Genomic DNA, 24,883 nt, shown 5'->3' with positions numbered 1-24,883 from the left:
GACTTGTGAAGCCTACATACTGGATATTGCCTTCTAAAGGTAAGACTTCCTCATCAATTTTTTTTTGCAGTATCTATTAGTATATATATTTGAAATTTTCTGAATTTTTTCTTCGTTTACTTTGAAGAGCCGAGTAAACAAATTGAATGTCTTTGGGAGAGAGAATTGGAGTATTGTCTTTTATACATTCTTCCAGTTAAAAAGGAGTCTAACCTTTGTCAAGTTGACATAAAACCAGCCAACACAACTGGATGTATTGAAGGTTATCTAAACTTAATTCCAGTTGCTAAATCTACAATAACACATAGATGAAACATGGTCTAAGAACAGTATGTAATCTTATAGGAAGAAGATATTAGGTCTAGATTCCTTTAAACTAAACTTGGAACAATAATATGGGAAAACATGAAACAATTAAATAAAATAGAAGATACTGCAAATAAATTCTGTCATTTTAAGGAAAATACTGTTAGTTTTAGAACAGTATTTAGAGATGTTTCAAAATTTAAATAATATGTTATAAATGCTAATGTACTTATAAAACACTACAGTTTGTATTTATGAAATAGAAGACCTTATAGAACTGAAAGTTAATATCCTATTCAAACCCAATCTAATTAAATGTGATAGAAATACATTTGTGTTTCAAAGACTCATACAGCTTTGAAACACTTTTAAGCATCATGCTGTGTGATCTTTGCTATAAAATTAAAAACTAGCAAGCAACTTTTCCTTGAATATCAATAGTAACAGAAAACTTACAAAAGAACCTTCTCTGTACCTTGGCAGGTGTATATATCTATATAATAATGAAAAAAAGCTGGTGCCAATCCTGAATATATATGTGAATGATAAAGCTAATTCCTAAAGAATGTTACAATATACTATAGAATAGTCAACCTAACTAAAGGTATCTGTGTTGGTTTCTTAAGATTACACAGGGATATGAAGCAGTAGTGTAACCTTGACGGAGAATGTCACCTCATGAAGATGTCAAATGTGAAGTCTCATTTCATTAAAAACTGTGCTCCAAAAAACTCATTACTTGCCCAGGTGAAAATTTCACCTTTCAGAAGACAGAAACACAAGGAATCTGACACTCGAAATTAAATTTTGATCATCGGGGGAAACTAGTCAGTCACATGAAAATGGTACGAATGTTCAGAAACAGGTGTCATATCATGTTGACGTTTGTGATATTGAGCGAAGAAAATACTAGGAGACAGTCACGCACATATCTATGTGCTTGTACGCAGTCATCTTAGAAAAATTCACATTTAATTTTGTCAAAATATATAAACTATGGAAGAAAGATGCAATGAATACTACAAAGTCATCTAAAACAATCAAAATTTTAAAAAAAATGATTGAAGGATTTTGGTGGATATATGTATATAAAATGTTACGTTCAAAAACGAAGGAAAATCAAAGGCTCCATTTTGAGCTGTAGATGGCTTGAGTTTGATACTTACAATGAATTCGATTGTTTACTCCCCCACCATGTCCTTTTTTCATCTTTCTCACGCTCCTGCTGAAATGCAGGATATAGAGATTTTGTTTAGCCAGGATACATTTTAAATATAATTTAAATTTTAAATAATTCTTTTTAAAAAATGGTTACAATAAAAGAACTAGAAGATGAGTGGTGCTGTGAAAGGCTGCTCTCTGGACATGACATAGCTGTTACCCACATGAACTCACAGAAGCCCTGGTTACTCACAACATGACCTCCACAAGATCAAGAGTTAAAAATTCCAACATGGAGTAGGAAGGGGTCTCCTGAGGTGCTACCCCCACTTAAGGAGTTATTGACAGTTGATGGCTTCTGAGGGAGAGTCATTTTTCTTTGATGGGGATGGCCACTGGAAAGTTTCCCGTGCCCCAGTAGGTAACCCTGCACATATCCATGTATAGGCATCACTAATTAGACTTGGTGGGTTATTTTTTTTTAAATCATGACGTTTGGAGAGAGATGCTGGGGGAAGGTAGATAATGAGCAAGAAAAAAATGTATACATGTATTAATTTTTACAAAATTATTACAATGTAGTTGGTGCACTTGTGTTTCTTAGCACTGTCTAAAATAGGTAAGGGCTATTAGACATGTTGCTTATCATACAACTTAAATCATGGTACGACTTTCTTAGCTAACATCTTGTTTATATTTTGTCTACTAAAAATAACCTCCTTTATATTGGAAAGGTGAATGTATCAATAGTTGAGGCCAAAATATAATTCATTTAACAAGTAATTCCCATGCTGTATTCTACGATTAAGTATGATTTAGCAAATTCTGGGATTGGAAAAATGAGCATACTCTAAACTCAGTTAAATAATTACCTTATTAAATCACAGGTTGCTGGATCCCAGATTTCACTTCTAGTAAATTCCCAGATGAAATTATTGCTCCTGACAACTAGTCTAAAAATAAGTGCTTCTGACATTTCTGGGAAGAATACAAAATAGTCTAATGTCAACAGAAGAGATTTTGGCAATATATTAAGAACAATTACTTGTGATGGTTAATCTCAATCATGATTTTTATGAGATCTACCTGGGAGCCAAGAACCTGTGAGCATGTCTTGGGATAGGGATAATACTTTGACTCAGTTAACTGAGGTTGGGAGATCCACTGTGGGTAGCACTATTTTCTGGCCTGGGATCCTGTACTACATATAAAGAGACACTGAGCTGAGAGAAGTCATCCATTACTTTCTGCTTGATTGCAGATACATATGATGAGCCTCCAGTCTGTGCTGCCTCACCTTTACCGTGATAAGCTAACACATGTCCTTTCTTTCTTAAGTTGCTTTTATCAGGGCATTTTATCACTGCAAAAGGAAAAGCAACTAAGACAGAACTTATTAAATCAAGAAATCTTGGTTCTAAATTTTTGTATTAGGGTAAATGATATGTAAGCATGGATATATCAACAATATAAAATATATGTATGACACCAGCTGATATGAGGCCCCCAACACCTATACAGCAGAGGACTGCTGGGTCTGCATTCAGACAGAGAAGATGCGCCTAATCCTCAAGAGACTGAAGGCCCCAGGGAGTTTAGAGGTCTGGTTAGGTGGGGACATCCTTGTGGAAACAGGAGGGTGGGGAGGAGGTATGGGATGTGGAAGAGTCGGAAGTTGGACGGGGAGGGGAATAAAATCTAGAGTATAAATAAATAAAATAAATAAATAAATAAATGACAAAAACATGTATATATGGACTCTAACATTTGTGGTTGCAAAACATTGGAAACTATCAAAGCATGGGAGTTTAAATAAAGTATAAGAAGTACACTTAATAACACATAAGTCTGAAAATAAGAATGGTGCCTATAAGCTAATAATTTCTAAATTGAGTATAAAGTAGAGGCCCTTTGCGTATCATGAAAGGAAACTGTGTGAGTGTTTAACTTTATATAAAGAACCAGAAAACCAGGTTAGTTACTGTTACAGCTTGAATCTGAAATGGTCCCCTGTAAGCTCGTGTTTTTAGTACTTTATCTCCAGCTTCTGGCCCCACTGAAGGCTGTGTAGACTTTGGAAGGCAGGGCCTGGTTTACAGATGTAGGAGTTGGCCTCTGGATGCCTTATCAGGCCCTGGTTCCTAGTCTATGGGGATATGAAGAGCTTTGGCTTGAATTCTCATAGGCACAAACTGAGATAGTCATAGATTGAAATCCCTCTGAAACTGTGACTCTGTGCTTCTTTCAGAGCCCTTTCTATCAGAGTTTTTGGTTATAGTAATGCACATTTAGTTATCTACAGGGGATGTGTAAGAATACAATATAGATGATATTGGCAGCATGTTTTAGTATACTTATCTATGCAGTGGTAACCTTCAGAACTATGTCATTTTTTACTTATTTACATCAAATAAACAATTAGCTTTAATGAATAAGAAACGGAGGTTAGTATAGAAACATCAGAAACAAAGATCAACCTCAAATAAAAAAAAAACTATAAACATACAAAAGACAGAATCAGAAAAGTTAACTAAGAGAATTGCATATCACCTAGAGTTCTTGTTCCTGAAGTTACATTATAGAAATAGATGAGAATGTAAGTATTCTTTAGGGAAGAGTGAGAAACTATATGGATTTTATGAAAACATATATATTTAAAATGGACATGGATATGTTTACTGTTTAATTTTCTTATTGATCTCATAAATAACCATGATTAAAAACAACTTATGGAAGAGTTTATTTTGACTTACATTTCCAGAGGGATGAGACTGCCGTGGTGGGGAAATATGGAAGTTAGTGGCAGGGCATACTTCCTTCCAACAAGGTTTACATCCCTATAACCTTCTCAAACAGTACTACTAACCCGGGGGGTCAAGTCTTCAAATGCCTGAGTTGTGGGAATTCTTTCTCACCCAAGCTACCATTATACAGGAAAGATATCTGGATAGCCGAAATGAAAATTGCTGCTATCTACCCTGTTTGCCCTTATTTATGTATCACATATCACCAGACATGCCCTAGCTCATTCCAATTTCAGTTCAAGTATCACTTAGGCATTTAACTCTACTCCTAGGAGCTAAGTATGAGGAAATAAAGGGTTAGACCTGTTATTTCCATTTTGGAATCACATAGAGTCTCAAAATGGATTAGTTTTGAAAGTATGTTTGAAAAAAGGAAAAAAAAAAATCTAGTTCCATGACAGGGATCAAGACATGAAGCCAAACAATACATTCTCTTTCAATGTTCAACACACAAGTTAGCATTTGTAACCAAAAGGTTTTCATATACTTGCTGTAACAAAATGGTTTAAGTCATTATTCTCTTCAACGCTCCAAGATGAGATTGTTACTACATTTTATCTTTTGAGAATCAGGCTAACAGGGCTGGAAAGGGTTGGAGAGATGGCTCAGTGGTTAAGAGCACTGACTGCTCTTCTAGAGATTCTGAGTCACAGTTTTAGCAGCCACATGGTGGCTCACATTGCTGGAGAGGCAGTTCAGAGGTTATAGAGCATTGACTGCTCTTCCAGAGGTCCCGAGTTCAATTCCTAGCAACCACATGGTGGCTCTTGACCAATTTTATGAAATCTAGTGCCCTCTTCTGGTCTTTGGACATACGTTTAGGAGACTGCTGTATACATAATGAATAAATAAATCTTGAAAAATCAGCCAAAGGTATATCTTAAATTTAGGATGCTTGTCACATAACTATTCTATCTTTTATTCTTTTTTGCCTTTCCTATCAGAAGTTCAGATCTAAAATAAATGATCTCATAGTTGTAGATATTAGCATACTTATTGATGTCATAGATGTTTTAGAGTTTCAATTTTAAAACACCTTATTTGTCATTAAGAAAAGAACGTGTAATTTCTGTTTAAAAAAAATCAACAATATACAGGACACATTTGCTGAGTAAAAACGCATCTATTAAAAATACATTTTGTTCAGAAATTTAATAATCTGTTTTCAAATATGGTAGCTTATTTAAAACTTTATAAACAAAATAATCTAAAATATTTATGTTCAGAAAGTATATTGAATGTATCTTAGAGTCTTGAAGTAGAAGAAAAAGTCTAGTGCCTAATCTACGCATAAGCAAGGAGATCTTGCAGATGGAGGAAGGGAGGGAGGGCGAGCTTCAAAGTGGAAGGCTGCTTTGTGATTGGGTAGAGGACGTTCTGAGGTCCACAAAAATTCTATAAAGAATATGAATTTTACCTTCAGAAACAGGCCTGCAGCATCTTTAATAAATTTGTTGTTTGAAGTAAAAAGGAGAACACCAAGTGAATCAAAGGGACAGCAAAACTATAGTCTGGTTCTTTTATCCTTTCATGAAGATTAAAACACACTTAGACTGCTAGGCCTAATTTTTTTCCAGGATCTACCGACTAAAAATGTACTGTCTTATTTCACATAAGAGAAACAAAAGCAGAGTTTGATTTTTTGTTTGAAGACAGACAGTGGGAAAGCAATTTCTACAACTTCTTCACGTTGACCTGGGGTGGGCCATGCTTACTTCTAAGAAGCCGAAATAAGAGGTATGTGAAGATTTTGATTGCCACATATGAGCTCACATTTTGTGTACATAGTTGTTATAATGTCATATGCCATGGATTTTTTTTCAGTTAAATTTTTGTATTTCTTCTAAGCATAAAAGAATTGGTCAGTTCTTGGAGACAAATGCTCCTACTGCAGAAGAGCCTGTCACTTTATCTTGCAGATAAATGCGTTCTCTTGATAAGGCCTAAAGGAATGCATATTTGCATGCCTATTTTCTTGTATTATTTCACTTTATGAGGATGCTAGAAGAAGAATCTTAAGGTAAAATGTAGTTCTGGAAATATTAAGGAGCATGTATAAGCAAGCAGTAATTTAAACTCCTGCTACATTTAGCACCCAACCTTGTGTATACACACACATTCATATTCTCTCCCTCTCTCCACTAAATGAACTGTATAATTTATCTATGTATTTAATAAAAGAAGACAGGTTTACATCCATAAAGGATCAAGCAAGGTCAACTATAAAATGTTAGAAAGTTACAGCCTTTTTATTTAGTACCCAGAGAATGTCAGTAATTTAACATAATTTCTTGATAATTGTTGCTCACAGTTTTAACAGGAAGAAAAATAAATATAACTTTATGTCATCTTTGGCATGTTGTAAATTCAAGAGGATAGTTATTTCTTTAGCAGCACTGTGAGGTAAAAGAACACTATAGAATGCATTACTAAATATGATCTCACATGATGAAAAATGAATGAAAACATCATGTCAAAAAGAACAGCGTTTTAAAGAAAATATTTACAAAATAAGTGATGGTATAAAATGTATAATAGGGGAAAATACAGTTTATAGAAACCTAGGGAACCTTCTCCTTTAATTTCAGCTTCTAGATTTTTAAGTATCTGTGAAGTGAATCTATGTACAATTTCTATTTAACAGCATTTCTGTTGAGGAGTGCAATGACATTTTAGTGACTGTTAATATCTATATCAGAACAATAGCTACACGAATTCCTAAGTGTTAAGTCTCAGAAAATGAAGTTTTAAGGATATGGCAGTGGCAAACTATGTTCTTTGCATAAATCCTGGCCAACACATGACTAGCAATATCACCTCTGTTTTGCCACATACTATTTTTCCTGTTTATAATACAAGATAAATTCTCATTCACCAGCCATGCTGCGGTTTGGATATTTAATTAAAAGTTTATAGATAACTTATAAAAGTGCCAGTTTATTCCTAGATTACTGGTATTCAAAATAATTTTACTATACTAAGAAAAGCTTATGCTTTTGTGCTTCTGCTATAAGTGGTATGTATCAGTTTCAGAAACAAATTTTAAGTGAGAAAATACAATCAGCAATATTAGTTGATAAAAGAAAAAAGGCAACAAATTGGTCAAATGTCAAATACTAATAAATGCACATATTGATATACCCTCTAGAACTGTCTGACATTAAACTTGATGTTCAGTAACAACTATTTTTCAAGAATAACTAATAACTATAACTAGACAAAGTACAAGCAAAGCAGTCATTCCCAAGACTGTGTTGTCTATGGTTGAGAAATAGGAATATAGAACAAACCTTTACTTGGTAAATACATGTACAGAGACATATACTTCTGCACATTTAGATCAACTTTTTTTGCTAATCAATAACTGAAACATATATATTTCTAATATAATGAAGGAAATCTTAAATTTCTTTGTTCCAAAAGTACTTTTCCTTTGTAAGTTTCTTCATATTTCAAAGAAACATATGCTCATTATATAGGATTTCCTGTGTATCCAAGTAGAGGGCTTCCACATATTAGCAATCATATTGAATTTTTGATAATCAAGCAATATCATCTTACACAAATTATAGACTAGACTCCACTAGATTGTAAGACTAAAAGCAGGAACAGAGACTCCATGAGTGTAATAGATGTGGTGAACAATCACTATTAATGGATTTATGTTCCTGTAGGTAACGCAGTACTTAATCATTCGAATCATCTCAGCAATCACTGATCTCAAGATCACTAAAAATTTCTTAATAAGCACTGAAAAGGAAAAAAACCCAACCACTAAATAAATTTAATCATAATTGTTCAATCCGGATTTACTACGGCTTGCACTATTATTGTAAAATAATGTGATAAAATGATTTTTGGGTCCTAAAATCTAGACAGAGTATAGATCTATGTATACGTGGGATCCATGTATAGTTTTCATTTGAATTTCTGTGCTTTTTCTCTATTAATACAGTTATGGGTTGAATAAAAGTTCTAATGTTACTCACTACGTATTGTGAGAGATGAAAATACAGCTAAATGTGAGTTTAACAACATGTAAAGAAATGGCGGCCAATAACTTTCTCCCTCTACAACACTCTGTTATAGAGAGGTATATTTTCATTATATAAAAAATCTTGGAATATTTCAAGACAAAATGTAGGATGCATGGAAAGAAAGGAGCTCCACAACTAGGAAACATTTTTATTGAATGTCTTGACTCTGGAAACTTCTGAGTATGTTCCTTAATCCAGAGAATTCAACAATAACTGAATTTAAAATTATTTAATTTGATTTGATTGCAACTCCTCCAAGTAAAAACACATTTGCTTAATAGCATTATTCGTTGGAAAGTGCTAATTTTCTACTATCCACTAATAAGAAAGCGTGTATTAATTTAGTGTTATAGCTTTTCTGTTGTTTTTAGCTAACTCTGCTGTTCTTAAATGGAAATCTTGATCTGAAAAAAAAATAAAGTCCTTTTGGAACACTGAATCCTTCTGAGGATTTGGTAAGTCTTAATGGTGAAGAACTGTTGTGAGGTAATCAAGTAGGATAGTAGAAGGGTTTAGAAATCCAGATGAAGAGAATGAAGGAAATGGACAAACTGCCTAATTTAAAGTACAATTTTCCAGTGTGCCTTAAGGCCTTAAACTGTTGTTTTCTTTTGTCTTCTTTATATATGAAAGATCTCTTCTAGTTAGGGATACTATTAAGTGATATAAATGAGCTTCTATGGGCATGTTTCAGTGGGGAAACAAACACCAAGTATCTGTTAACTTTGTGGGTTGCCAAACAAATTAAATTGCACCAACCTACCCAGGGATGGTATTTAAGAGGTTCAATGTCAGGAAATCAGAAAACAAAAACAAATAATAAAAGAAATTAGGCATCCCTAACAAAATAGGTTAAAAGTTTGATACCAGAAAATCAGGCATCAGCACTACATTCTAATTTTCTTGCAAATGGTTTCCTAATATGTTAATATCCACTTCCAGACAATGGATTCTTAATCTACCTTAGCAGACCTAATATTTTTCTCTTTGACAAAAATAAGTTCAACATCCTCTCCATCCAGGACAGTAAAATACCTCAAAGTTTTACCTCAAAAATGTGCTGCTGTTAAATACTACCAAAGAGTACAAAATAACTGATCATGAATCCATTAGGAACTATAGTATGCTAAAGTATAGTATTTCAACCTTCACTCCTTCCACTAAAATTTATTCTAGAACAAAAAGACATGGTAGGAATCCCACTTCTACTAAAAAAGGGTGTGGCCAGGGCTTTCTTTTACAGTAATGTCTCCCTACTCCACACTTAGGCAAATGCATTAGCATGCCTGTATCTTTTGCACAGTCAATACTCACTGGGGGATGAGAAAGCATGATATTCATTGGTTAATCCTTAATGTTCCTTTCATATCAGGCTGTACAACACAGATTTCTGAGAGAGCTAACTGAAAATTACAATAACGTTTTTAACCTATTGTTTACACAAAGGCTGGAAGGTATTTTATAATAATTTTTCATTCTCCAGTTTCATTTTCTCTAATTTTATTAGCTGGAAAGCACATATGAACATAGTATGTCTCCTAAAACTTATATCTTTGACTTCAACAAATCAACTGGTAAGGATGTGTAACGACACAAACAAGATCATGACAGGAGCATACTAATTTAGAATGTAGGGACACAACTCTTTGAATGCAGGTACTTATTGCAATAAAACAAAAAGAAAGGGGAAAATTAACCAAATTGAAACACAAAAGTCACAAAATATGACACCAAGACTAGATAATGCTGTTGTGTGGTATCAGATCAGCTGTTGTTTAATATTGTCCAATCATTTTAAAAAAGACATCTCAAATAAGAATACAGAATTTATATATCACATGTAGGAAACAGATATTTGTGCATTGATAAAGATCACTTACATTTTAAAGAGAATACATACAGTTTGTTTTATTAAATTCCAACATTACATGTCTCCTAGCCTAAATCACATACTCAGTAATCAGTTCTCTCTGAACTAAGCAAAGTAAAACGCACAGCAAATAGTACACCGAGCACACACAAGTAACACATTTCTATTCACTAAACAAAACTGCTATCCTCCAGTTTACATTCATCAATTCTTTCTGTCAGCAGTAGTAGTTAATGGTATTTTCCTTAACAATATAAAATGACTTTTTAAATTTTTAGCATTTGAAAAAAACAATACACATTACACACTGGCTCTGAATTATAAATTTAATAGTACCAATTTGGCCAGTTTATTATAAATGATTTTTAAATGTACTCAAATTTCTGTGTCAACCATTAATATTGTTTCCTATTTAAAATGTGAAATTATTTTCTTGAAGTATGTAGAATTGTCTGATGCTTACTGAAATACATTATATTGTATCATATGTGCTAAGTGCACAAGTCCACTATAATGAAACTTCAACTACATCACCATAGGATTCAAGGTAGATCAATATGCTACACTGTAGCTCACACCACATGGAAATCAGGAACACAACAGTGTAGCTTCACTTATAAAGGGGAACGATGATGGTTAAATTCAATTGGTTAACTTCAAAGTCAGGTTAGGTAACACCAAGATTGCATCAACACCATGAAGTGCATATTCAAAGGCTTAACTATGACATTTTTAGGAGATTACAACACTAACATGAAACCTTTGGATAAAAACATCTTCACTTTCACTACAATTTCATTAGCTGTAAAACATTAGAAGGCTTATGGAAACTTTCTCTAGATGAAGCCACTTATGGATAATATACAAATCTGTCTGCACAAATTATTAATGATTTAATTATTCTATCAAAACTTTGGCACCGACCATATCAGGAATTCATATATTAGCACGAATGTATTTTGCTCAGGCACCAAACTACTTTTACTATACATTTAGTATCTAAACAGACTCAAATGAATGGAGTGCTTTGGCTATGCACAAGCTATTAGAATACTTCTGTTGTTCTTTTAAGAACAAAAGTTACATTTTAGGAAATGATGTTAAAATACTGATATTATTTAGCATTATGACATATGAAAAGCATCATTATTAGTATTAATGAATTTGTAAACCATTTTTGTGTAAAATAATAAAAAATAGGTTAACTTTGTTTGAAAGGAATTTGGGAAGTTAATGTGCAGAGAAGTTAAGACCTTGTGGACATCAATTATATAGTTAAATGTTTGGACACTACCGCAATATGACATAGTATGAATATTATGGACCTATGTATGTTCATTTAAAATTCCAACCTCTCCAAAAGAGGCTTAAACAGAATATTCAAGTAATGTGGCAGGAAAAAAAATACCTTGGATATGAGATTAGACAAAAAAACAACAAAGCCAACCCACAACACACATTTAATTTTCTCTTCATCCAGTTAGCTGAGGAACACTAAGACTCTTATAAGCCAGTTGATGTTCGCTTTTTCATATTACGTCTCTGAGCTAAACGTGAAGCAGTAACAGGCTCCAGGATTGGATGATGCCTGTTCTGGGTCCGAGCCAAGACAGAATATGGTGCAGCCACTGCTTCCTAAAATAATGACAAAACATTACAAGTTCAGTAACAATCTCTGAAGTAAAAAGTATTTCATAATACAAAACAAGACCTCTATCTATGAAATGTGTCCTTTTATATAAGATCATGTAGCAAGGACCCAAGATCATATAGCAAAGACCCAAGACACAGAACCAACCATGTTGCCTGGATGGATGGATGGATGGATGGACGGACGGACGGACACACAGACAGACAGACAGACAAAGATAGAGTTTGGAATATTTATACAGAAGAAGTTTTATTGTGTCACTCACAAGAAAATGAATAGGAAATGAACATAGTCACGTTAAACAAAATAACCTAGACTCTAAAAACAAATGCTACACACTTCTTCTCATATATGGCATCTTTGTTTTACCAGATACATAGGTAGCAAAGAATAGCCTTGCCTGACAGCAATGGAAGGGGAGGCCCTTGGTCCTGGGGAAGTGTAATGTCTCAGCATAGGGGGATGCTGGAACAGTGGGGTGGGTTAGTATGGGTGGGTAGGGGAGCACTCTCATAGAGGCAAAGGGGAGGGGGCAGGGCAGATGTGGGATGGGGGGTTGGTGGAGGGGTAACCAGGAAGTGGGATATTATGGGATAGGGGTTAGTGGAGGGGGTAACTGGGAAGTGGGATATCATTTGAGATATAAACAAGTGGAATTATTTATTAAAAAAAAAGAAAATTAAAAAATAAAAAAATAAGACAAAAGTACTATTACTATTACTGATGTAGAGCAAGATAAGGGGGATAAGAGAAGGGGATATCAGGGGGCATAAAAGAGTATATATGATCAAAATACATCATACGTATATAATAAAATGTCACCATAAAACCCATTATTTTGGGAAACTTATGTAAGTTAGAAGATGATTTTATCTTATCAGAGAAGACAGTAAAAAAATCAATGAGTTCATGAATGTTAAAAAAGTAACTAAAAAAAAACTCTTCAAGAAATAAAGATACTTTACATAGTTATTTAAGAATCATCAGAGGGTAACATGAGAGCCTCACTACACACATTAAGCATGTATTTGTTTAACCGTAACAACCTGTGGTGGCTCATCTGAGTTTGGCTGATGACGCGGCAGTTGTTCTCTTTTTGTTATCCAAGGGTGCTTTAATACTTGTTCAGCAGTATAACGCTGATGTGGGTCCATGTGGAGCATATGAGAAAGCAAATCCTAAATGGATACAGAAATTTATTTGAAAATATATAATTTAGATTTCCTCAAAATATGAAAGCATCAATGGTTTTATAATGCTTTGTTTTATCAACACTTAGGAAAAACCAGTATCTATATTCTGTACAGTTAGCTGAATATATACAGAACAACAAAATCATTTTAAAAGACACAAATTTGAAAGGCAGAAGATGGAGGGGAAAAGGGGGGAGCAAGAGTGGCCTAGACGCTCATGTATGAAATTCAAACAGGAATAAAAAGATAATCTTGAGACAGATTTTTCATTATATAGTAGTTTTTTATTTTTTGTAAATCACTATGAACCCAATTTTTAGAGCAGCAAATTTGTTAGTACTTGAAAGAGGGGAAAAAACACTTAAGGTAGCAGGAGTTTGCCTGTAGTGTTTTAAATGGACAAGAGAAGAAGAGAGCTATAGAACGTTGTTATAAAGTTAGACCCCAAGATAGAATGGTTTGTCTATACAGATAAAACACAAAGGGGAAGTTGTGCGTTAGTTAATTGACTCCATAAGTAACAGTTTCCTGCATTACATACTGAGGTCAGCAAAGTATAAATTTAATGTAAAGAAATTACTGTTATGATAATGGTTTAGGCATCAGAAATCTTCATCAAATTATCTATGAATATGTGGTTACTGCGATAATGAATCTGTGATGGAATACAACTTCATAGTAGGATATTATAAATTTAAAATACCAAATCATATATGTAATACTTTTAACAAGTAAACTCTCAACAATAATTTTCCAATACAGAAAAATAATTTGTAAAATCTTTTATTACTGAAAACACTGAAACTACAGATGATAGGTAACAACGACAGACACAAAATAATGTTAATGTATTCTCCCAACACAATTGCAAAAACAGAAATTTCATATTAAAAATGAGACATGCAAAACTGTCTAGGAGAACAAAGGAAGTACCAGGAAGAGAAAGGATGAGAAAGGGGAGAGTGGGTTTGGGGGTATATGATCAATGTATATTATATATTTGCCTGAAAATCTTACTATCATATGCAACAAATATATGAAAATAAAAAATAATGAATATTTTAAAACAGACTTAATTAATAAATCATAAAAATTAAGAAGGAACTCATATGATTCTGGGTTAAGAGACATAAGGAAATGTAGTGGGGAGGGAAGATGGGTAATTCTGATTAGTTACAGTTGGATAGGATCAAGAATTTCTGGTATGCTACCACAGACAAGGATGATTACAGATAACAACAAACACCTAGAAGAGAAGATTTTGAATGTTTCACTTTAAAGAAATGATAGGTATTTGAGGTGATATATACATTGTATAATTGTAATGTAGGTTAAATATATGTATTAAAGCATTATAAGTTGTATCATTAATATGAACACATTTTATGGATTATGTGTCATTTAAAAACAAATATTAAATAAGCTTGGTAAAGTGTCACATACCTGTAACACCAGCATTGGAAGGTAGAAGCAGGAAGATCAGGAGTTTAAGGTTATCTTTGGCTACATATCAAGTTTCTAGGGGAACCTGGGCTATACAAGGCATTGTCTTAAAAAGGAAAAAAAAAGCCCATACCAATCCACATTTTACAATTGAAAAAACAAACATTTAAAACACAAACTAACAAAGTTATCAGAGAAAAATATCCTCTATGAGATGGGCAAGAAATCAAGCGAGCATCATGAATGCCCCAACATACCACCTTGAGTATGTTCTGGCTACTGTGCAGGTAAGGAGACAGCCTGTACATCTAATTAAGGAGACAGAAGTACCACTCACAGAGACCAACATAGAGTCAGAAGACAGGTTATGAAAGGGGGTAGAAGAGAACGGAAAATTACAAAAATCTACAGGTTATTTCCTTCAAGTATTTAGTATTTCTACACATGAGGAAAACCTTTTCATCTTCAGAAGAAATATCTGGGGCTGGAGAGATGGCTCAGAGGTTAAGAGCACTGACTGCCCTTCCAAAGGTCCTGAGTTCAATTCCCAGCAACCACATGGTGGCTCACAACCATCTGTAATGGGATCTGATGCCCTCTTCTGGTGTGTCTGAAGATGGCTACAATGTATTCATATACATAAAGTAAATAAATTTAAAAAAAAAAAAAAAAAAGAAATATCTGAAAAGATTGGATTAAACTCAGAACTACTACATCGTGGTGTCCACAGATTTTCACAAGTATTACATTTCATTCATTCTCAATTTTAGAACATAATATTTGAAGAATATTTTGATTATATTGACTATAATTTTTATAGTATCAATTTTAAACATAATTTTTGCACTTTTAAAAGAATCTTTGTTTTTTTAGATATAATTTATTTTCATGGTATACACACATATTAACAAAAATACAACTAGAGAGAAGACTTCAGAAGTTATGCAAACTGGGGAATGCTATGCTTCTATCAGCTTTACTGGAAAACAATGAAAGTTCTATAAGGATTTTGATAGAAATTTCACCTAACTGGTGAGTAGCCTAAGATTAAACACTGCTGTAGTCTTCTCTAAGGGACTCTCTAAAATAAAGATGCACAGCTATTACTGTTCGTCCAAATGTAACTGATGCCTAGACCAAAGGTCAAGAATATTTATAAGGAATAGAAAAGTACCCAATACCCACCAATGTAAAATTCACTATTTTTGCCATGTTGTCCAAAATTAGCAGGCATATAAGAAAATCAGGAAAGTACAATGAATAAAAAAAAAACTGATTCCAGAACTGACAAGTTAGAATTTATAGACAGAAATTTTAAGAGTTATAACTGTACTCCAAATATTCAAAAGTTGAGACACATGATGTAAAAAAAGACCCATCAAATATCTAAAACTGAGTACTGAAAATGAAGCTAAAAATAAACTAAATATAATAGCAAATATAGCAGAAAAGGTGATTGGTAAAGACAAAGTAATAGACATACCTCCAAATGGAAAAGACTATTAAACAAAGATGCAGAAGAGCAGAGCAACAGTGAACTGTGGGAATATTCAAGTGGCCTAACATATATGGACAACTGGAACTCCAGAGGAGAAAGAAGAGTTCCCTTGATTTCCAAATTTAATGAAAATTACAAACATGTTACACACACACAAACACACATGCACACATGCATATAGAGAGAAAGAGAGAGAGAAAAGAAAGAGAGAAGAGAGAGAGAGAGAGAGAGAGAGAGAGATTTGGAGAGAGAGACAGACAGACACAGACAGAAGAAGGTAATATCAATTTCATTTCAGAGAATATTTCAAATGAGAATACTGTGGAATAACACCTTTAATGTACTGAAAGGGAGAAACAATTTTAAACACTTATTTTTTTTTAATATAGCCATATTCAAAACTAAACAGGAAGATGGTGAAAGAAAGATAACTCTTCCTCCACCAATCTACAACTGAACATTAATTAATTTCCCTGTAGTCACTACAGGGAAAAAACGATTACATGAAAAAGTAAGGGAGGGTACTAGAAAACATTAGCGATGAGGAGAATTCAGGAATGTTGAACTTTACATTAGAAATCCAACTCTAACACAGCAGGAGAAGAGAGCATTTCCTTCAGCAGAATTTTAAGTAAAAGAGGTAAAAGAAAGTCTGTCAGTTTTATAGGTTCACAATAAGAACTCTAGGGAGAGAGGGAGGGAGGGAGGGAGGGAGGGAGGGGGGGGGAGGGAGGGAGGGAGGGAGGGAATAAAAAGTAAATATGAGATCAACAACCAGCATAGCAAGCAGACATTGAACTACACGTCTTCTTTGCAGTTTTACAGTCAAAACATCTGACCAGAGAGATCAGAAAAATACTTATTTTTATTATCTTCAAACTCTAAAGTCTCCCCTTCTCCAATAACTGGGCAAGTAAATATCCCAAGAATCAGTGTCAGCCTAGGAAATTGGTTGTAATCTAGATGCAATTCACAACTACAGGTCTGTTTAGGTGGGAAATAAGGGAATGACTAGAAAAGTAAGACCAAGTTGATTACATCTGGAGGCCTCCAACTGGACCTCTGGCAAGAGACCACTGTGGGAGAATACTAGCAGAGACCAGTATATCTAGGTCATGTCGGAACAGTCAGTGTTCCATACCTGACCCTTAAATACATATTGCTTTAGTCTGACAGATTAACACAATCTCAAATCACTGGAAACATTTGGTGGAAACACAGCCCGCCTCAGGCATTTTTTTCATGCTCATACATGCACTGGCAGAACATGTTTGGTGTAAAGGGGTATCCAACTGTTAGATCTGTGAGTTCATCTAGGAGAAGCAGGTTAAAGGCAGGTCCAATACTCTTGTATTGCCTAGCCTGAATGAGAAAAACATTTCCAGGAATTCAGTTCAGCCAAGGTCAAAATACTTTATAGCCCTTTTTGGCCTGGCCAGTGAGAAAATAATTAAACACCCAAATGCTTCCTATAGCAAGTAAATTGAAACATAAGAAGGCTGAGATCACTACACTATATATCTTCATAAAATGAGAAATACTAGCTTTTTATTGTTTTTTTCCTTATACTATTATTTCTGATGCTTTCATCCTGAATATGCTTTTTCTCTTTCCTCGCTTCCTTCTTGGCTCTTCTATCTTTTCACTATTTAATTATTCACATTTTTAACTTCAGTAATTTTTCAATTCCTAGATTTTGTTCTGTAATATTCCTAACTATCCTATCTCCTGCTTATCTATCTATCCTGGTATACTGTACTTGATATTTCTAATTGCCTTGTCCTACATTTAAACAATGAGTTTGCTTTTTTAATTATTGTCATCTGCTTTCTCTCTTCTGAGTGGTAATGGGAATCGTGTTTTGAAGAAAAGGCAGTTTGGATTTAATTCTGGCACTTGGGAGAGAAGCAGAAGGGTCTCTATGAGTTTGAGGTCAGCTAGGGCTTGATTAACAACCTATAAGCTTTCAATTTTGATTTATTCTATTTACTTATCATTATGATTCTATTGAAGTTCATCTGGTACATATGATGTACAACAGAAGCAACACCTATAACATCTCACCAACATGGCTCCCTAAATATGTCCTGAATGAGAATGACACCAACAAACAAGTTAACACGGAAAGAGAAAAAGCTAAGAACTTAACCCTCCACCAAGAACTACAGGCAACAAAGGAATACTTAGAGCAAGAGAAATATTCTCCCCTAGAGAAGAGCAAACCTATTGGTTATCTAATATTAGATGGTCAGCCCTGAAAACATATACACACAGGTAAAATTGTGTACACATACACAGGTAACACACTATACAGACTAAGTGGGTTGAAACACACACACACACACACACACACACACACACACACACACACACTGCTAACAAGTAAAGAAAGAGACCATGAATTTGAAAGAGAGGAAAGTGGGTTCCATGGGAGGAGTTGGACAAAAGGAAGAGAAGGGAAAAATAAAGTAATTATAGTAAAATCTCAAATCCTGACATGACAACAGAAGAAAGACATACAACAACTGTACACTGGAATAGAACATCTAGAGTTTAATAATTTGATATCAACAGAGTAAAATTGAACATATTTATGATTTATACCTTTGCTCCACGCGAAATATTGTCCCAGATTCCACCACTCAAAGAAAACCTCCCATTGCCTATACGCAGAAGTATTTCCTCAGGAGTATCATTGGGTCCATTGGAAAATGGAGTATAGCTGTTAATACAATAAATTTTAATAAATGTAAGAGGGAAAGGAACATTTTATATATAATTAAGTGATCACTATAAGTCTATATAAAATATTAAAAGCCATCAAGAGCATTACCTAATATTTCTCTCTACTATTAATATGTAATTATATATCCCAAACAGTGAGTTTAACCCTAATAAGTTATTTAATGCAGTTAAGACTCTTACTAATTCTTTGATCAGTTAATAAACGCAAAATAAGAGTAGACTTTTATATAAACACAGTATTATAATGAGACCATAATAAAACACAAATATTCTATTCTGATGGGCATAAGTTAGCAAGGAAATATTAATATATCTACTATTTCAATTCTTATATATTTGTAATATATTAATTCAACTTATTCATTAATATTTTATTTTTATGAATATGACTAGTGGAAACAAATTACAACTTACAGTTGATATCCATAAAAAAATATGTATTTAATATTTATGTAAATATAAAAACTGCAGCCACTAAATTATGCACATGAACTTATGGGTTGAAAGTAAGTTCATAAATTTAAGGTGAATTTTAAAAATTAACTTGACAAAAAGATCATTTTTGTAGCACTTCATGAGGTGTAGCTGACATTCCTTTATACTTGGGAATGGGAAGGTCGATTTATGGTTAAAAGTATAAGACAGGTCTGTGCAGTCGTGTTTTCATTTCTTTATCTAACACCAAACACATACTTATATATAATAACTTCTTGTCTAGTCATAAAGCAAATATTTGAAAACAGCAAGCAAGAAATTATATCTCATGGTCTAAAACCTATAATGTTGACTATATCTGATTAAGGCTACCAGTCTGTAAGAGCTTATAATGTTTAAAATACTAACATATGCAGTTATATACAAAAGCAATTAACAGTTTAAATCACCTTAGGAAATTGATATTTTATTTCTTATGTAACAGTTTAATTTATTATTTAAAATGTCATACCTAATTGTCTAATAGTTACTAGTAAACTGTTCCTTCTTTTTTTGTTATTGAATAATTTATACAGTCATAAATAGTCACTTGTAAATAAAAGTACTACTCACTATTTGAGAGTAAAATATCATTTTCATTCATTATAAATTACAAACATTAATATAGCCTATCTTATTATATGTGTTTTGAGCTTATCCTCATCTTATTAATAGTAGACATGTATATGCATGCTTCTCTAGTCTAATAGTATTTAGTACGTGTTTTTGTTATCCATCATCTCATCTTAATAAATCTGTTGCAAAAATAGACAGAATTAAAGTGCTTTTTAAATAACTAACTCAATATTAGTAAGTTTAGTAAATGAGTTCCTATGATAATATACAACTGTCGTATAAATGCCATTAAAAAGTAAAACACTTAATAATAAAATTTTTATTCTAAAAAATTTATTCTTTATAAAAACCTTTCTATTTTTGTATCTTTCTCATTTTACAAATATGAATTATAGGTTTAAAAATGTGAATGGTGTGTTTTGTAACATTTTTTTTCTGTACATTTTCTAGATGAAGATATTCAGGTAAAGTTCAAATAAGAAGAGTTTGTAAATATCTTACCCAGCCAACATTGTGTATAAAAGGACTCCTAAGCTCCAAATATCACAGGCAGCATCATATCCCTGTTGAGTGAGAACCTATGAAAAAAATACTCGTGGTATAAAATATAACTAATATATACCTAAGATTTTTTCATACACCAGGATATTGATTTTATTCTAATAATGTTATAAATATTAACAATATAAAATAAATATAATTTCAAGTACAGGTTGATCTTGTGACTGTATATAGTCTAAACTCACGTGTCCATAATTTGACCTTACTTAGCCCTTAGAATATAAATTGTCTGATGTTCTGAATAAAGTTGGCAATTGTATGAGACTGTACACCTCCTCATTTTTAGGCTCCACTCTCCCAGGTTCATGCCACTAGCTTGAACTGCAAGAGTGGTTTGCCCCTGTAGTCCTACCTACTTGGGAGGCTAAGGCTGGAAGACTACTTAAATGAAGAAGCCCAAGGCTTAAAAACAAACAAACAAACAAAACCAAATGGTGGTTCACTATCTCCATAGCTTATTTGTTATTAGAATAGCATAGCTGTGCAGTAGGTGTCAAAATGTTAGGGCTGATCATGTAAAAAAAATGTATTTCCTACATACTTAAATACATTCTGTAACGCCCTATAAATTTCTATTATTTCTTAAAATAGTTGCATGGCTAATTCAAACTTTATGATTCTGTTTTAAAATAGACTATCTTGTATATAGTTCTATAGTATACTTTGAAAAAATCTGAAATTTTAGAAAAAAAGACTAATGAATTTAATTATAACAATTTAGAAATACTAACTTTTGGCAGGGTATTTAGCACTTGATAAAATATTTCAAAGCACTCAAAACATACAAGTACAACCCAAGGGTAGTTCAAATGCCAGTTATGGAGAAATGGTCTCCACATGCCTACCTAAAAACGTTTGCTATTATAATAAACAAAATGTCTTCCTGCAATGGAAGTCTGTTAGAATTAAAAAGCAGCTGTATAATACTGTGTAATACATTCATTTCAAATGACAGCCTAACCATTAATCTTAAAATGTTTATCTAACCATTAATCTAAACATGCATACACTATGTTTATTCATTTTAAATTTTTTTGGTGTTCTTTTGGGACACATTTATTCCTCAACTTTTTCTAGTAAGTTTCCATAATATCAAAGGGTAGAGCTATACAAAATAAAGCCAAGATTAAGAATTTGAACATTAAAATAAGCAGTTAATAGTTCATTGTTATTTGTATTAAAGAAATTAATTTACAATATTCATGGTGACTATGTAGCATATATTTAACAAAAGATATCACATGTCAAATACTCTGTTTCCTATCTTAAGTCTAGTCTTAGTCTAAGCCAAAGTATAAAAAAAATCTAGAAATATTCATGAGAAAGGGATTATCTCACACACCTGAGGGTAGTCCAAATAAAATAACCTCTTTTGGGAATATCTGTCCCAAATTCAATTTTTAAAAGAACAGCCTTCTACCCAGTAAAATTCGGTAAAAATTGTACCTTTGGTGTACTATGTATGAGTTTCATTCAAGTACAGAATAAACCATTCTGTAGATATATATATAATTTGTAATAGGACAAATCATATAATAAAGCAGTTATGAAAGCAAACATTGTTTCAATCCTCAATAATAGCATTTTAAATCAAAATTTAGAAAAAAAATAAAATAAAAGTTTTTCTTAATAAAGTTTACTTTTCTTTATTTTTATTTTTATTATAGGAAAATAATTTTCCTAACAACTAATTTAAAATATTGATTTACAGGCAGTATATATAATATTTGCTTAAAATTATCAATTATTTGATAAAAATATAAAATACATATGTGAGATAAAAATTCACTTTCATATTATTTAGTACATTTCTCTGGTTTGGCAAATTCAAATTTTCAAAATGAGTGTTGTAGATATCTGGATTAGTATGCAATGATTCCCATTGGTTATCAACATCTATAACATATTAAGAACAATTCTTGCCCTTGGCCAATGTCATATTCCTGCTAAGCAGCCCATTTCCTTGTCCTTGGCCCATGTCAGATTCTTGCCAATGAGCCCCAAAAGCACTCTGCCTCTCCCCTTTTTATTTCATTAACAAGACTGAGCCTGTCTTAGGTCGTTCTGACAAGAATGCCTTTCTTACTTGTCATGGAATAGACATTATCCAAAGCAATGGACTTCTGTCATAGGTTGGTAAGGCTCTGTGCAGAATCTTGCCAGTCTTGGCTTGCCAGACTGTTAATTTAATAATTCTGTCTGGGAGTCCATTTTCAGGTTCAAGCCATATACTTGGCTGCCAACATGTTGATGTTGTTGAAGAAAAGCTTTAACACAATGGGCAAGAATAAAAGTATTTCCAGGATATAAGAGCTAGCATGATCAAGCTATATATGCCATTTTTTTTTTTTTTGGTTTTTCGAGACAGGGTTTCTCTGTGTAGCCCCGGCTGTCTTGGAACTCACTCTGTAGACCAGGATGGCCTCAAACTCAGAAATCCGCCTGCCTCTGCCTCCCAAGTGCTGGGATTAAAGGTGTGTGCCACCACTGCCTGGCTATATAAGCCATTCTTGAAGCTTGATCAAAATAGAAATACTGACCTCAGGCCATGGGTAATTTTATCAGCAGTATCTGCTGCATCAACACTCAGCAGAGCAGCATTCTTTAAATTTATAAGCTCACTATGTAACATTAAAACAGTCAGGCAGGAATCTGATATTAGGCTAGAACAAAGAAGTAATTTCAGGCAGGAATATAAATTTTAGGCTAGAACAAGGAAGTAGGCTTCAGACATGAAAATGACTTTGGGCTAGGACAGGGAATTTGGCTCAGATATTTTGGTCATCCTGATAAGCTCTTAGAAACAGTGATCACTGGAGTGTTCACATAATTGGGTTTAATGCCTTTCTTGCTCTTTGACTATTTGTGTTTATTGTCTTGCCTGTTCCTTGACTATTTGTATCTATTGTATTGCTAATTCCTCAATGTAGAATTGACTTTAATACTTGCATGTAATTAAAATGGTATAAAAGCAAAAAGGAGGAGGGGGGATGGGATAGGGTTTTTCTAGGGAGGGGAAGTGGGGAAAGAGGATGGCATCTGAAATGTAAATAAATAAAATATCCAATAAATTTAAAAGAATTAAAATTTAAAAAGAAAAATTTTTGAGTTATAAACAACTATTATTAAGAAATGTATGTAGTCAATGCAATCCCTGATTGATTTTTTTACAGATCTTGTCTTCAAGGAGGAAGAAAGCTGTCTGGAAGCTGGGAGCTGTCCTTGCTTTAGGAGGTACTAATATCAGAGAGCATCCCAAAAGTGCAATCTATATTCCTAAACTTTTTTAGCCTCATCTTTCTTGAATCTTCCCCCAGGAAAAAGAAACAGTTTACCAAGAAAAGACAATGTTTCTATTTAAAAAACAAAGCAAATACACCTTCTAAGGAAATCTAAAGCTGTATCTCAGTCCTAGAATAAATGATTCTCAGCAAGGCATGACCATACGTGCCTGTAATTCCAGCTATAAGGAGACAAATACAGGAGACTTGCTGTATGTTCCAGCTACAGTAACAGCCAGAGGTATATAGTGAAACCCTGTTTTGAAATCATATGATTTCTATATTAGAAAATAGCCTAATAGAACAGATTACTCTGATTATAAGATACATTTGTTTTAGATCCTAGTAACTAACTCTTTAAATCAAGAATTATTATAATTCAAAATTATAAAAGAGCTTCTGAGTTGAGAAAAAAAGGCAACTCTGCTTTTACCTGTCTTCACCAACATACTTGATACCATAAAGACTTAATCTAAGGAAAATAAGGAAAGGTCAATAGTAATAGTTAAAGAATACCTCAGGAGCTACAAAGTTTGCAGTATAGCACGGAGTTAACAGAAGTCCATTTTCTCCTCGAAGCTGTTTTGCAAACCCAAAATCACAGATCTTGATTGAATCTGGATGGGCTGATTCATCCATGTACAAAATATTACTGGGCTTAAGATCACGATGAACGACCTTGAACATAAAAGAAATTGGCATTATATTTGTATAACTAAATTTTTATTTAAACAGTTCATATATTTATAGGAAAAGATCTCATTGTTTCTGAACCTATGTCAGCAAGAATAATGAGACAAGTATTCTGCTTTAATTTCTACCAGTTTTGTTAAGCATTTCCAACTTCAAGTCTTGGTTTTACTTTTAGATATAATATACTATAAGGTCTTACCTAGTGCCTCACCCCCACTCCAACTATTTACTCGATATAAAAAAATGTAAAAGCTTGAAGGTCCAAGAAAATTTAGAAAATCAGACAGACACTGATAAGTAACACACATTGGTTGAAGAAGGAAACAGTGAGTTATGGGTAGATTTCTCTATCTGTATCTTTTACTTTAGAATTAAGAGTAGTCTTTAGAGCAGGCCAGAGGTGACACATGCCTTTAATCTCAGCACTTGGGAGGCAGACACAGAGGCAGGGAAATCTCTGACTTCGAGGCTAACCTGGTCTATAAGTTAGTTCCATGGCAGCCAAGGCTACATAGAAAAACCCTTTCTTGAAAAATTCAAACCAAACCAAACCAAACCAAACCAAACCAAACCAAACCAAACCAAACCAA

General features: G+C 33.3%; 1 protein-coding gene across 1 annotated transcript in view; it reads right to left on the bottom strand.

Annotated features, from left to right (window-relative positions):
- Window positions 1-9,701: 9,701 nt before the first annotated feature.
- The window catches only part of Rps6ka6 (ribosomal protein S6 kinase A6), a 141,232-nt gene continuing 126,050 nt past the window's right edge, over window positions 9,702-24,883 (bottom strand). Inside the window, exons 21-25 of the mRNA XM_028780492.1 lie at window positions 24,117-24,278; window positions 20,260-20,336; window positions 18,568-18,685; window positions 12,876-13,007; window positions 9,702-11,813 (exon numbers count right to left, since the gene is read on the bottom strand). Coding sequence (XP_028636325.1) covers window positions 11,682-11,813; window positions 12,876-13,007; window positions 18,568-18,685; window positions 20,260-20,336; window positions 24,117-24,278 — 621 coding nt within the window. The 3' untranslated portion in view covers window positions 9,702-11,681. The remainder of the gene's footprint in view (window positions 11,814-12,875; window positions 13,008-18,567; window positions 18,686-20,259; window positions 20,337-24,116; window positions 24,279-24,883) is intronic.

Source organism: Grammomys surdaster, unplaced genomic scaffold (genome assembly GCF_004785775.1).
Source record: "Grammomys surdaster isolate TR1022 unplaced genomic scaffold, NIH_TR_1.0 61, whole genome shotgun sequence".
NCBI classification, from domain to species: domain Eukaryota; kingdom Metazoa; phylum Chordata; class Mammalia; order Rodentia; family Muridae; genus Grammomys; species Grammomys surdaster.
The sequence above is the reverse complement of the archived record's forward strand: the minus strand, read 5'-3'. Positions and strand labels throughout refer to the sequence as shown.